At 53.5% G+C, this 13,188-nt stretch overlaps 7 protein-coding genes across 7 annotated transcripts; 3 read left to right on the forward strand and 4 right to left on the reverse strand.

Moving 5' to 3' along the window:
- Nucleotides 1-905: 905 nt before the first annotated feature.
- On the reverse strand, nt 906-2,794 carry N7474_004323 (KRI1 family protein; the record flags this gene model as incomplete). Its single annotated transcript, XM_057195738.1, has 2 exons — nt 906-2,551; nt 2,620-2,794. The coding sequence occupies 2 exons, from the start codon at nt 2,792-2,794 to the stop codon at nt 906-908; spliced, it is 1,821 nt and encodes a 606-aa protein (XP_057053134.1).
- A 303-nt stretch (nt 2,795-3,097) lies between these two features.
- On the forward strand, nt 3,098-7,484 carry N7474_004324 (uncharacterized protein; the record flags this gene model as incomplete). The annotated part of the gene is made up of 5 exons (XM_057195739.1): nt 3,098-3,153; nt 3,212-6,045; nt 6,101-6,187; nt 6,239-6,460; nt 6,508-7,484. The coding sequence occupies 5 exons, from the start codon at nt 3,098-3,100 to the stop codon at nt 7,482-7,484; spliced, it is 4,176 nt and encodes a 1,391-aa protein (XP_057053135.1).
- A 281-nt stretch (nt 7,485-7,765) lies between these two features.
- Nucleotides 7,766-8,365, reverse strand: N7474_004325 (uncharacterized protein; the record flags this gene model as incomplete). Its single annotated transcript, XM_057195740.1, has 1 exon — nt 7,766-8,365. One exon carries the CDS (start codon nt 8,363-8,365, stop codon nt 7,766-7,768), a length of 600 nt encoding a protein of 199 aa, XP_057053136.1.
- Nucleotides 8,366-8,635: 270 nt separating this feature from the next.
- Nucleotides 8,636-9,983, forward strand: N7474_004326 (UDP-galactose transporter HUT1; the record flags this gene model as incomplete). The annotated part of the gene is made up of 2 exons (XM_057195741.1): nt 8,636-8,853; nt 8,909-9,983. The coding sequence occupies 2 exons, from the start codon at nt 8,636-8,638 to the stop codon at nt 9,981-9,983; spliced, it is 1,293 nt and encodes a 430-aa protein (XP_057053137.1).
- Nucleotides 9,984-10,094: 111 nt separating this feature from the next.
- Nucleotides 10,095-10,645, reverse strand: N7474_004327 (peptidylprolyl isomerase; the record flags this gene model as incomplete). The annotated part of the gene is made up of 3 exons (XM_057195742.1): nt 10,095-10,249; nt 10,319-10,421; nt 10,493-10,645. 3 exons carry the CDS (start codon nt 10,643-10,645, stop codon nt 10,095-10,097), a joined length of 411 nt encoding a protein of 136 aa, XP_057053138.1.
- Nucleotides 10,646-10,794: 149 nt separating this feature from the next.
- N7474_004328 (uncharacterized protein) lies at nt 10,795-11,629 on the forward strand (the record flags this gene model as incomplete). The annotated part of the gene is made up of 2 exons (XM_057195743.1): nt 10,795-10,899; nt 10,952-11,629. 2 exons carry the CDS (start codon nt 10,795-10,797, stop codon nt 11,627-11,629), a joined length of 783 nt encoding a protein of 260 aa, XP_057053139.1.
- Nucleotides 11,630-11,893: 264 nt separating this feature from the next.
- On the reverse strand, nt 11,894-12,903 carry N7474_004329 (putative 3-oxo-5-alpha-steroid 4-dehydrogenase; the record flags this gene model as incomplete). Its single annotated transcript, XM_057195744.1, has 2 exons — nt 11,894-12,742; nt 12,805-12,903. The coding sequence occupies 2 exons, from the start codon at nt 12,901-12,903 to the stop codon at nt 11,894-11,896; spliced, it is 948 nt and encodes a 315-aa protein (XP_057053140.1).
- Between the last annotated feature and the right edge of the window lie 285 nt (nt 12,904-13,188).

The raw sequence follows: 13,188 nt of genomic DNA on the forward strand, positions 1-13,188 counted from the left end.
CCCGATCAGGTAAAAATTACACCGTATCAGCGCCGTTTTAATGACCGCCAGGCCGGTATCTCCCGAACGCAGAAATTTTTGCACGCCGGCCATTGTGCCACTTGAAGAGGATCGATTGATTCGAGGAATGGTTCTAGCAACACACTGCCTCCATAGAATTATTCCTGTTATTTTTCCGCCGCCTTTTCCCCGGTTTTGGCCTGCTAAACCCCCCCAAAGACCGTCCAGCACCGGACGGTAACAGGCTGACGGGCCCATGTTTTGCCCGTCGTGAGCCGAAAGTGCCTTCCTTCCCACCGGGGCAACGCCTCCTTTTCTGCTCCGAGTATCCCGGCAAACTCTGCCGGTCGCCACCGAATGCTTTCTAGATGCGCAATTTGTACACATTTTGATGCTGTCGTTAGCTCCGATATGGGCGATTGGAATTTCTATATATCTTCGATCCGTTACTATCAAGGCTGTGGTGAGCATATGATGATGGAAACAGTTGCGCCACGGGATCAATGTCATAGGTACATCGTTGGTGGTAGAGCTCTGCTGCATGAGCGAGGTACATGTACCCGCGGCGTTTAAACAAGGCCAGGCACGACCCAATCAGCGATCTGCTCAGACTCCACCGGGTTCCCGTTTGGGGGTTTACCACATAGAACATTTGTAGAACGGCCGAGTCAATCAGAAATCTAGTAAAAGTAACTAAGATTCTAACACATTATTTAGTCAGACCTGGTGGGAGATATCGACATGTAAGAATCGGCTGATCGATCTCGGGATGTAACTCCATCCACATATCTCTGGAAGTGTTCAATATATATTGTTTGCGAGGACACGGTTTGGAAAATCTCTCACATTGAAAATACTATCCACAGAGAAAAGTTACAAGAGCAACTCTATCACCCAATCACTGCCTATTTCTTCGATCGCTTCCTCTTCTTCCGCCGCCCATCACCCTCCCGAATATCCACCTTGGCCTCCTCATCATCGCCTTGCTCAGCCGACGGCCCAGGAGCATCGCCGCCAAACTTGAAGGTCGGCCCCTCCTCGTTACCAAAGGTGTCCTTGCGCCATTGACGCAGTCGGGCTTTCTTCCCCAGCTTCCTCTGGTCGCGCGCCTTCTGTTCCTCATCTCGGAAGGCAGCGAGTTTCTTCAAACCCGCAAACTGGTTGAGCTGGGTGTCGTCCGCCATGAGAATGTCCCGCGCGGTCAGGCCAAAGCTCTGGGGCGAGGTTTCGCGGTAGCGGAACTTGGTGGCATTCTTCTTGGTGGCACCGGGGAGCAAGGTGATGTCGAGGTCCAGATTGCGATCCACCGCCTCTTCGATCCGCATACGATCTTTGCGGGCTTCCCGTTTCTGGTCGCGCCTCTCCTGAGCCTTGCTCTTCTTCGCGGACGGCTCACCATCCTCTCCCTCGTCGGACGAGTCAAGAGTAGGCCTGGGCTCTTCATCCTCAAAGTCTGGGACCAGATCTTTGATGTCGATGTCGTCGTCCCATGTCGGTTTCTTGGGATGCTTCTTCTTTTTTCCCTCGGTGCCGCTCTCACCATCGTCCTCGGCGTAGTATTCTTCCCCAAACCGCTTCTGCATCTCGGATTCCCACTTCTTGTCGTCCCATGCATCGTCCAAGAAACGAGCCCAGTCGTCATCCGTAAACTCCGATGCCCGGAGACCGGCGACAGCCTTGATCTGCTTGACCTTGTTCTGCAGTTCCTCCGTCTTAAGCTTGCGAAGGCGGTTCTTTTCTGCATCACGCTGTTTCTTCTCCTCTTCTTTCCGCTGGCGCTCCGCATCACGGATCTTCTTTCTCGAGCTCTTCTCCTCTCTGCGAACAGATTGCTTGTTGGTGGCATCACGGGAATGGGTGAGTAGTTTCTCATTGAGCTTGCTAGGGTCTTCGAAACGGAAGTTGTACGCTTCTTCAAACTGCTCGGCTCTGTCCACTTCCTCGTCGTCATCCGAATCAAACGGATGTAGCTCGGGTCGCCCAGCGGGGACCCACGCTCGCGATGACATGAAGTTGGACAGGAAAGTCTCCGGGTCATTGTCCGCATTCTTAACGTCCAGATTGACATCGCGCTTGGGTGGTGGAAGCTTCTCAGGTGCCGATTTGCGCACCAGAAAATTGTCTTCTGCGTCCTCCATGTCCACATCTCCCGACTCATCGTCCGCGTGCATCTGCTTGATCAGGGCATGCTTAAGGTCGGCTTGCTCCTGCGCAAAAGTCTTCGGCGCATCTTCCTCATCGACGGGGTTGACACCACTAAGAAGATTCTCGCGATGATAATCGTGCAGCGTCATCGGTTTTTCTTTCTTCCCAGTTCCGGCGTTGGCGTCTTCAGGATCGAACTGGGTGTAGAACGTGGCATTCTGGTCATATACCCGAGGGTCCTTGGAGCGAATGGCATTTAAAGTGGCCATGATCTCCGCGTCAACAGCTTCCGTAGCCAGCTCTGCATCATCGTCCTCTTCCTCAGAGGTAGAATCGTCGGAGTTCGAGGCCTCATCGTCGTCTCGGCGCTTTCCTAGGCTGGATGCCTTGCCATACTTTGACTCCACTAAGACACATATATCGTTAGTGAGAAAAAAAAAAGCACTTTGATTCAAAAGAATGAATTGCACATACGTTTCTGCACTTCTTCTCTCTTCTTGTTGTGCTCGAATCGACGGGCATAGTCCTCATTGACTTTGAACGAGGAATCGGGCGACTGCTTGCCGACGAGGACTCCCCCTGCCTCATCTCCAGAGTCAGAGGAATCGTCATCCAGCAGTTTGCGCATCTTCTTGGATGGAGGCTCCATGGCTGCAGCAGAGAAAAGACGATCCTCAATCGATGGCAGAACATCAAAAAAAATCACTCACCGCTTTCCGCTTGTTGCCTCAGGCCATCAGGCAGAACCAACCCCCCCCTGACGTAGCCAATTAGATCATCCTCGAAGCGGCAACTGAACACTACCTAGTATTGCGTTGGGCCAGGTTTCAATCCTCCTGCAAACAATCATCATCGTCGTGGTTCTCGTCAACCAGACATCCCCTCCCACCTGCGTTGGCCGTCGTGTTTCGTCCTCGCGTCAAGGGTATGCCTGGGAGAGACGTCACACTAGATGTCGACTCAAACACACACCCAACTACCCCAAGTCGGGAAGCTCGTGAGCGTGGTGTGAGTTCGGACACCCGAACCGGACTTGATTTGCTTGCTGACTGCTTATCCCCTCCAGTCCGGTCGGTCTTAAAGAAGCCGCTCTTGACTCGCCTACCTTCCGCGCGACAACTCTCCACTTCTGCGACCAGATCGAGTTCATCGAGAAATGGCTGGACGGATATGCCCGAGCCGCCACGAAGCTCACCTCCGAGCTCACCGCTCTGGAGAGTGTGGTGGGCAGCTTCCTCTCCTACACCACAAACCCCCTCATCGTCTCCGAAGCCGTGGTCGATCATGACTACACGTTGTTGGCAATGAGGAGGTCCGGGGAGGGATCCAAAGATCTTTGGAATGGCTTGGTTAGCGTGACAAAAAAGATGGAGTCGTTGATCGCGGAACCCATTCGGGCTTTTATTCACGAGGACTTGCGGCACTTCAAGGAAACGCGGCGCTCCCTGGAGCACGCCCAAAAGCAGTACGACTATTTGCAAGCTCGATACGCGTCCCAGTCAAAGTCCAGAGAGCCCTCCTCCCTGAGAGAAGAGGCCTTTCAGCTCCATGAAGCACGCAAAGCCTACCTGAAGACTTCTATGGATTTCTCCGTCGAAGCTCCTCAGGTGCGAAACGCGCTGGACCGACTTCTGGTGCGGATATCGTTTGACCAGTGGCGAGACTTAAGGCAGTTTCACAATAACAACGGCAACGCATTCTCAAAATGGTCGGCTGAGATGGACCGCATCAAAGGTTGGGTCCATGAAATGGAGGGAAGTGAAAGGTCCTCCAAGCGGGAGCTTCTCTCCACTAGAAAGCAGATCGAAGAGGCTGCGGAGCTGGTGGCACGACCGTCCCGGGACTTGGAGGATTACTCGATCTCTACCGTTCCCTACCTTGGATCTCGCCCTTTGTCGTCGGTCAATATGACCAAGGAAGTGAAACCGGAAAAGCAAGGATGGCTTAATCTACGGACACTGTCAGGGAAGCCGACTCGGACTTCCTGGGTTCGACGATGGGCATTTCTAAAACACGGGATCTTCGGGTGTCTTGTACAAGGTGCGCGCACAGGTGGTGTTGAAGAAAGCGAGCGGATCGGCGTGTTGCTTTGCAGTGTTCGACCAGCATTCCAGGAGGAACGGCGCTTCTGCTTCCAAGTGAAGACCAAAAACAACAACATAATGCTCCAAACAGAAACGCAGCGAGAGTTGATAGAGTGGATCGGTGCCTTTGAAGCAGCTAAGCAAAAAGCACTGGAGAACCCGGCAAGCACCGATCTCTCGATCACTGGGAAGCTTACCGTTCAAGACCCTGCCTTCTCAATCTCTCAACCCCCAGCTCCAGAATTCGCCGCGGAGCCACACGATTCTCTCACTCCTGATGCACATGACGAGCCGAGCTCGACGGAGCGCACTACTACACTCCCCGTTCCGGACCGGGATGCGTTGGCGTTCAGAAATAGCACCGATGTCAGCGTGGGCCGAAGGCTCCCTGGAGTTGAAGGAGAAAGCTCTACCAGGGAACATGCCAGGGAACACACGGCAAGAATTATCCAAAAACTGGACCTGCATCGCAAGTCGAACAACGCTCCACCATCGCCTGCGACTGGTATCGCCAGTCTCATCTCTGCCAGTCACAGTGCTCTTCCTTACGGCAACGCTGGCCCATTCACTGCGGGAGAAAGCGAAGGAAACCGGAGCCGCGGTCGCAGTTTGAGTAGCCGTGATGAACCTGGCTGGAGCCTCGCGCCTCCGACTTTGGCTAATCCGCCTGCACCCACCAGCATGAGTAAAGCTGCAGTCGTTGTTAGCAACGAGAGAGGCATTGGATTGGGATCCGCTGATAGCACAGGCGGAATGCCCAGTGGGATGATGGCCAACTTGTGGGGAAGCTCCAATTGGGGGTTTATGAACAAGTTCCAAATAGACTACGTTCAACATATCAATGGGGACCAAGATGGCGCATCCGAAGGACGGCCATCCTCCGCGTTAAGTGACTCCTCGAAACACACGATTGCCGCGCAGATTGATAACGGCACAACATCGACCGCCCGACAGACACCAGGTCCACGCCACAGACAGACCGTGAGCCTGGATGGCGATGCATCTAAACTCCAGCGAGCTGCGATAGGGGTTCAACATGAATACCCTAGCTACTATCCCCAGCCGCTCAGAATGCAGGATGCCCAGTTCCGACTGCTGTTCCCTGATGTCAAGAAAGATGAATCATTGGTTCTGGTGTTCAGAGCGACTTGGAGCCCGAATGATGTGCAAGAATTCCCAGGACGAGCCTATGTTACGACCCAGAACATCTTTTTCTACAGCCACCACTTTGGTTTAGTCTTGACCACCAGTGTCTCTCTGGATAGCGTCAAAGAAGTCACTGCTGCCTCCGGGAGAGACTGTGACTTCCTTTACCTGCACACCATCCCACCTCTTGGAAGCGACACTCCCGGGCGGGTAACGATCAAGACTTTCCTTGAGTCTCTCCGAGTTCTTCAAAAGCGTCTGAATTTCTTGGTTCAAAACTCCATAGCCGCTGAACCCTTGACATTGGAGGATGTTTTCAAAGCTCTGATCAAGATGGATTCCGGGTCTTCAACTCGACATTCCAGCGCAGATAGCTGGGAGGATACCTCGGCCGGGCTTGCAGACACTAAGTTCGATTGGAAACCTGCTGCTCAGAAGGATCTCCGCGCCCCTATTTATATTGACAAGGGTCTTGACTTGGATGCTGGCCGTGGGCGAGATCTGCCAAAGTTTAGACTTCCCACGCAGCCCGTTGAGTATGTCCCGCAAGGAAATCTCGTTCTGGCAACGGAAAAGCTGCTTGATGTCAGTCCTAAGGCGCTCTTTCACATTTTATTTGGCGACAAGAGTGCCGTTTGGCAACTTCTACTTCATGAGAGGGAAGCACGCGGTAGGTTGGACTGTTGCCGTCAGTGTGAATTATGACTGACTGATAGGCTGTGCAGACATCAAGCAATGGCCTTGGGCCACTACGGAATCACGTCATCTCCGACGAGACTTTCAGTATAAGATTGGCACTACGGGCCTACTCGGTACGTTACTCTGCTGATTGAAACTCTGCCGAGATTAATCTTTTTCCTCAGGAGGAAATTATGAGAATACCATTGCAGATTACCAAATCATCGACGTACTCAATGATCATCTTTGCTATGTGATCACCGATAAGAAGACCCCTTGGCATCTTCCATTCCGACGCTCTTTCCGACTGGTCAGCAAAGTTGTCATTACTTTCCAGGCCAAGTCGAAGAGTAAGCTTGCCATTTACACGAATGTGGAATGGCTATGGTCGCCGTACGGTTTGAAGAGTGAGCTTCTTTGATTTGTTTTGAGGGCCATTTCTAACAGTCGCCAGGTTCCATCAACAAGAGGGCAATCAAGGATCTCGAAGAGGATGCCTTAGATCTGGTAGACTTGGTGAGTGATCAAGTGCGTCGACTGGGCGCACATAGTCGCACCAAAAAGGCCATTACCATCTTTGGCCATGTCGGACGCCAGAGCCACGTTTCTCATTTCAACGGTGCCGGCGGAAACCTGAAGCTGGAGTCGCGGAAGCGACATCAGCGAACCATGACACAACTGCTTATGGGGATGTTCTTGTCAATGCTGGACAGCGCCGTTTCGTCAATTATTATTTGGTCATTCGACTTGCTCCGTTGGTCGTGGAAGACCGTGAATGCACACAAGGTGCTTTTGGTCTTGCTGGTCACCAGCGTGCTCATGAACGGATTCTATTCGTCCCGGGATACTTGGGATTGGTGGCACGAGAGACACGCCAGCAACTTCATGGCCCGGCTTGGAGTCCAACCAGACTTGGTCATGAGCAGGGCCATTTATATGAGGGATATCGACGAGGCCGTGGCAAACACAACCATCTGGCCCAACTCAGGCAGCCCGAGCGACTGCTTCTCCACATTCCATGAACAGACCACGCGACATGCGGAGATGCCTCTTGCCCTCAGCACCGCTGCCCCCCGAGACGCGATGACCCGGAGTACTATCAAACGCTTCCAGCAGACCCGCGAACGCCTGGGCACGCACCGACACAATCTGCTCGTGGCGCTGCGTGTCGTGAACAGCATCGAGCGAGAGGTCATCCAGAATGAATGGGAGCGTTGGCTCCGCGACGAGATCCGCCGCTGTCGCCAAGTTGAGATCCTTCTCAGCGGCAACGCTGAGAATGGCGATAAAGTTGGCCGGTTGGCACAAGCCGAACAAGTCTTCGCCGAACATGCCGATGACGTAAAGCAGTGGTATGAAGCGTACTGCTCGAGCTGTCGAAAGGAGCACGACCAAGTCGAGAAGAATAACCGTGATAACCTGCTTGCTTGAAAATATTTTCTTTGGAAAGGTCGCGCTCGACCATCCGGCTGCCTGTTTCTGTGCTTTTGCTTGTTTCGATCGACCACACTATACCCGGCAGCCGATGGTCACACATTGTGGGTTTGTTTCTTGTCGATAATCTGGCGTACATATAGGTGCAAGCCATTTCCCCTTCTTGGAAAATAGTTTGCGAAGCAATGCACATAATCATTCACCACTCTTCTGAATCTTGTTGTATCAGCGGAGACAACGGACAGACAGACAGTCTTTCCTTTCCCTTGCGGGAGACCTCAATTCTGCCTAGGCTTGACCTCGCCATCGTGCACAACGTAGTAAGCCACCGTCCCATCCCCGCCCATTCCCTTATCCACCATAGCGAGCACCACCCTCTTCCCACCCCATTCCCTCGTTGCGCGCGCCGCTTCTTTCTTGGTATAATACTCCGCGAGCTTCGCCTGCATCTCGGCATCAACACCCGTCATAGATGATTCTGTACTGTCCGAGCTCGGAACCTCAGGAAGTGAATCGAAAATCGCGGCAATGCGGTGCACGCTCCATGACTGGCCCTGCGCAGTGGGGATGACGAATAGTCTCTCGGGACGGAGGTCGTCGTCGCGCAGGCCCTTTTCGAGCATGTATAGCTGCTCGTCTGGGTGGGTGTACACGCGGTGTGGGGGGATGCCGGATATCAGGGAGATTGGTGGTGTGTCTGTTGTGCTCTTTGGAGGGGTTGGGATGTCGTGGGTTTGGAGAGATGTCCAGAGGTGTTGGTGTTGGAGGTTGTGTAGGATCTGAAGGGTGGTTGCGAGGATGGGATTGTTGGATGCGGAGGCAGAGGAGATGAGCTGGGTGAGTGCTGAAGGCTCGGGCGGTGCTGGATTTGGTGCCATTGTGAGGATGTTGTTGTTGATTGAGTGACAGCTGCGGTTGATTGATAGAGAAAATTATTCAGGCTGAATAGGTTCACCGCCTGCGCTGATAAGCAACAACCATTTGTTTTGGCGGAGTAACTAAGAACAGTTGGCATCATCGGCAATTTCCATTCTCCATTCTCCCCTGCGCCCAAAAGACCGGTTAGAGTCTTTGATTTCGTGATTGCTTTGCACCGAGTCAACCTTTGGAAACACCGTCTTTGTTTGTGACTTGAAGCCACCGCCGCAATGGGTCGGCAAAAGCAACAAACACCGCTTCAGCGAGCACCTTCGTCGCAGTTGACGGATATGATCACGAATGATTCCGAGGTCCAGAAGGGAGATGCAATGACTTCCCCCGACGCCAATGGAAGCACATCCGCCAAAGCGCCAGCACCGCTAGACACCGCGGATAGCCCCGGGTTGATGCAGCTTCTGATCTGCGTTCTCGGTATATACGCTGCTTTGTAAGTGATTGGATCTCATCTGCAAGCAAGTCCGATATCTAACAGAGCCCGGCAGCCTCTCATGGGGTGTGCTACAGGAGGCCATCACCACCACCGCCTATCCCATCCGCCCAGTCACAGCCGCCGAGCCAGAGCCTCCAACGGAGCGATTCACCTACTCGCTCGTGCTGAACACGATCCAGTCCTCCTTCGCGGCGATCACTGGCTTCGCATACCTCTTCTTATCCACACCAAAGGGCCAGAAAATTCCCTCTATCTTCCCGACTCGTCGCATCCTCTTCCCTCTGCTCTTGGTCAGCATCTCCTCGTCACTTGCGTCGCCATTCGGCTATGCCAGTCTCGCGCACATCGACTACCTGACTTTTATTCTCGCCAAGTCCTGCAAATTGCTGCCTGTCATGCTTCTGCACTTGACTATCTTCCGGAAGCGATACCCACTGTACAAATACCTTGTTGTTCTCATGGTTACTCTTGGCGTTGCAACTTTCACGCTGCACCACCCTGGAACCAGCAAGAAGGTTGCCGCATCTGCTGCAAAGCAAAACGGGTCCTCCATGTACGGGATTCTGTTGCTATCCATCAATCTCCTGCTAGATGGCCTCACCAACACAACCCAAGACCACGTCTTCACCTCGCCAAAGACGTACACGCGCTTCACCGGTCCGCAGATGATGGTTGCCCAGAACGTGCTCTCGACAGTCCTCACGACGGCCTACCTCCTGCTCATGCCGCATATCTCCCAAAGCGGACTCCTGCACAACCTGCTCCCAATCCCCATCCCGCCCTCCACCGAGACGGAGCTGTTCGGGGCTATCTCGTTCCTCTCGCGCCACCCGGAAGCATTGAAGAACGTCCTCGGCTTTGCCACCTGCGGCGCCATCGGGCAGGTCTTTATTTTCTATACCTTGTCCAAGTTCTCGTCGCTGCTTCTCGTGACTGTCACCGTCACTCGCAAGATGTTGACCATGCTCCTCAGCGTGTTCTGGTTCGGCCATTCTCTGTCTGGAGGCCAGTGGCTGGGTATTGGGCTCGTGTTTGGCGGGATTGGCGCCGAGGCCGCGGTGCAGAGACAGGAGAAGAAGGCGAAGGAACGGGCGAAGCAGAGTGAGAGTGCGAAGAAGGAGTTGTAGGTATGATTTGATTCGGTCATGTTTCAGACGTATATATACAGATCTCATTTTGGGCGTTTTGCATGTATACCAGATGGTATCTAATAGAAAGAAAAAAGCTCTCTCTATCTCTCACTTCCGCCCTTCGATCATGATAATGTGATACCCAAACCCCGTCTTAACCTCGACATACTTGGGATTCCCCGTCGAGCTGGGCTCCAGCTCGTACGCGGCTTTTTCAAACGCAGGATCCAGACTCCCTCGCGTCTTCCACCCGAGCGAGCCCCCTATTCTCGCCATCAGTACATAGTCAATTTAAAAAGGGGACCTTGCTAGGCAGTCCCTATTGTACTCACCCTGTCGGGCTTTATCCTCCGAAAACTCCCTAGCAACTTCATCAAACTTGACCCCATTGCGCAATTTCTCCAATGCCTCTTCCTTCTTGGAGTGTTTCTCGCACTGAAATATATATGAATCAGTCAAACATCCCTCTTACATAGTCTCTGGAAGAGATCAAGGCAAAAACACACCAGAATGTGTCGCACGTTAATCGACTGGCCCGCTTTCAGTGCGCCGGCACCCTTGCCGCCCTTGCCCTTGGCTGCGTCGTCATTGGAGGCTTCTTTCCCTTTACCCTTGCTGCCTTTCTTGTCGCCGCCTTTGGCATTGTTTTTGGGTGCCATGGCAGAGCGTGGAAGTGTATGTGATGTTCTGAATCGAATCGAACGACGGTCTCTTGGGTGGGGCTGATATTGTTGCCTGAGGCTGGACATGACGTGGTGGGGTGGCCCTATACTCTTCCAGTACCTCTTCTCTCTTCTCTTGATCACCCATGGAGTTCAATCTCGAGGCTGCGCGGATACCGGCCCTACCAGACGATGCATTCTACATCTCCGACTTTATAACCGAAGAGGAGGAGACCAGACTTCTCCAAAAGGTACGATCTATCGAAACCCTTCCCAACACTCTAGTAACACCCTCATAAACAGATCGCATCCGCACCCCTCCCCCGCTGGACTCAGCTCACCCACCGCCGCCTACAAACCTGGCCCTCAGCGCTGACAAAAACGAACACCCTCCTCGCATCCCCGCTCCCACAATGGCTCGTCAATCCTATCATCGAGCCGCGGCTGAAGGACCTGGGCATCTTTAGTGATGCGCCGCATCAGGCACCGAACCATGTCCTTGTTAATGAGTACAAACCCGGCCAGGGGATCATGCCGCATGAGGATGGGACGGCGTATTATCCGCTCGTGGCGACGGTTAGTCTGGGGGCGGGGATTGTGTTGGATTTATATCCGAAGGACTTTCCAGAACTGCAGCAACAGCACCAACAAAACCACAACCACAACCACAACCACACCGAAGCCACCTATTACAAATCCAGTGCAGAGCGAAAACCGCAGTACCGAATCTTACAGGAACGAAGAAGTCTACTCGTGACCCGCGGCAAGATCTACTCCGATTTCCTACATGGAATCGCAGAGACGAAACGAGAAGAACACCTGGGCCCGGATACAATCTGCAACTGGGGTTTGTTGCGGGACCCGCATGCCTTCCGAAATGGGTGGTTCCATCGCGAGACGCGGACGAGTCTGACGTATCGCGATGTGCTTAAGGTGGCCGCTGTGGGAAATACTATGAAGTTTCTGGGGAGGGGATCATAACTGTTCTTTTTATGTACAGTCTAACTATGTTTTACAGGTAGGTATGCATGTCTGGAAGCTGGATCATGCTGCAGAGGGTTGAATCCGATCTTGATCGCCTTCGGTTACTATCCTGGCATCAAGAGTTCTGCAGATGAACTGCGATCTGCATGTCACAAAGTCCGGTGTCGAGTAACTTCATGAGTCGAATACCGGTAGGCATTTGAAGTCCGATATCGATCACCTCCCGTGGTTCGGAACGACACCCATGTCGATTGGCGAACACTAATAGACGAACGGAATCATAAGCCACCAACCCTGCACGACCTCCGCACCGAAAGTCTGCATGTACCACAGTTTAGTGGTTTTGGCCGTGATGGCCAGATTGACAACCACAAAACCACAACACGCCAACATCGTCTTGTTAGCCAATTGACCAGATGGCGCAGCCAGTATTGCCAGCGAGAGGTAGATCAGGCATTCCGCGCCGTAGTGCGGGCAGACCACGCCGCGGAACATGGGGTGATCATCGGGGACGGTGTACGTCTTCAAGGTGGAGAGGTAGTGGTGACAATCATGTTGGACGCCGGAAGCCATCAGGAAGAGCGGAACGCAGAGGAACGTGCGCAGGGTCGGAGCAATGGTTAGGTTGAAGTGGGATGCGGAGATGTCGTGGAAAAGCAGCTGGCCTGACCCTTCGATCCAGATTGCTACGGCGGTTGCGAGGTAGAAACATATTCCTAGGATCCAATGCACAACCCACATCTGCGACGAAGATGGCTTTGAGAAGGCGTATGATTCCCACACTCGTCGCGTGGCCTGGATAGTGACCAGGATCCAGCATACCACGACCTGGTGAACGGACATGGACTGCGCCAAGTGCTCCGGGCTCAAGCGCGACGCGACGGCGAGGAATGCGGTGCCCTTGGTGAGAAGCTGCCAGGCCCAGAATAGGGAGGAGAGGAGGGACGCGATGTAGAATTGGGCAAAGTAGCTGTGCGGCACGCGCCATGTTGCGAGGTAGTCCAGGAGACCTGTCGAAGGTCGCGGGGTGGGAGTGGTCTTCGTCTTTGCGCGCGGGCCATAGACGAGGAAGCGGGAGCGGAGGGAGGATGGGATGCTGACGGAGATGGTCTTCACGCGAGGGTTAGCGATGCCGCTTGGTGATAATGGTCGTGATCGAGGGACGGACGTACTGTTGCCGCCGCGAGCACGAAGAAGCAGCGCAGCGCATCCACGGCATCCATGCCCGCCGCCTCTAGGCAGCGGTCGAGGGATTGTGCAATGAAATCCATGATCTGTGTTTCCGGCAGGACCATCTCATCTAATAGATCAGTTCGGCGGCATCTCACACACCATCTTCCTGAGACTTCACACGTTTATCTGAGCCTAAATGCAATCATAATCAGCTCCAGACGGGCCAATGTAACTCCACGAACGACTTATGTAACTCACGGGGGCGAGTCCATGATGATTGGTGCTAGTCAGCTGATCGCCGCGAGTTTGCAGAGTTTGCAGACACCGGGTTGGGTCTAGTGGCGAGGGCCGTGCCAGGAATGGGTGGATGCAGACGGGCAGAT

This window comes from Penicillium riverlandense, assembly GCF_028828495.1.
Source record: "Penicillium riverlandense strain IBT 135883 chromosome Unknown utg000003l_segment0_segment0, whole genome shotgun sequence".
Taxonomy (NCBI): Eukaryota; Fungi; Ascomycota; class Eurotiomycetes; order Eurotiales; family Aspergillaceae; genus Penicillium; species Penicillium riverlandense.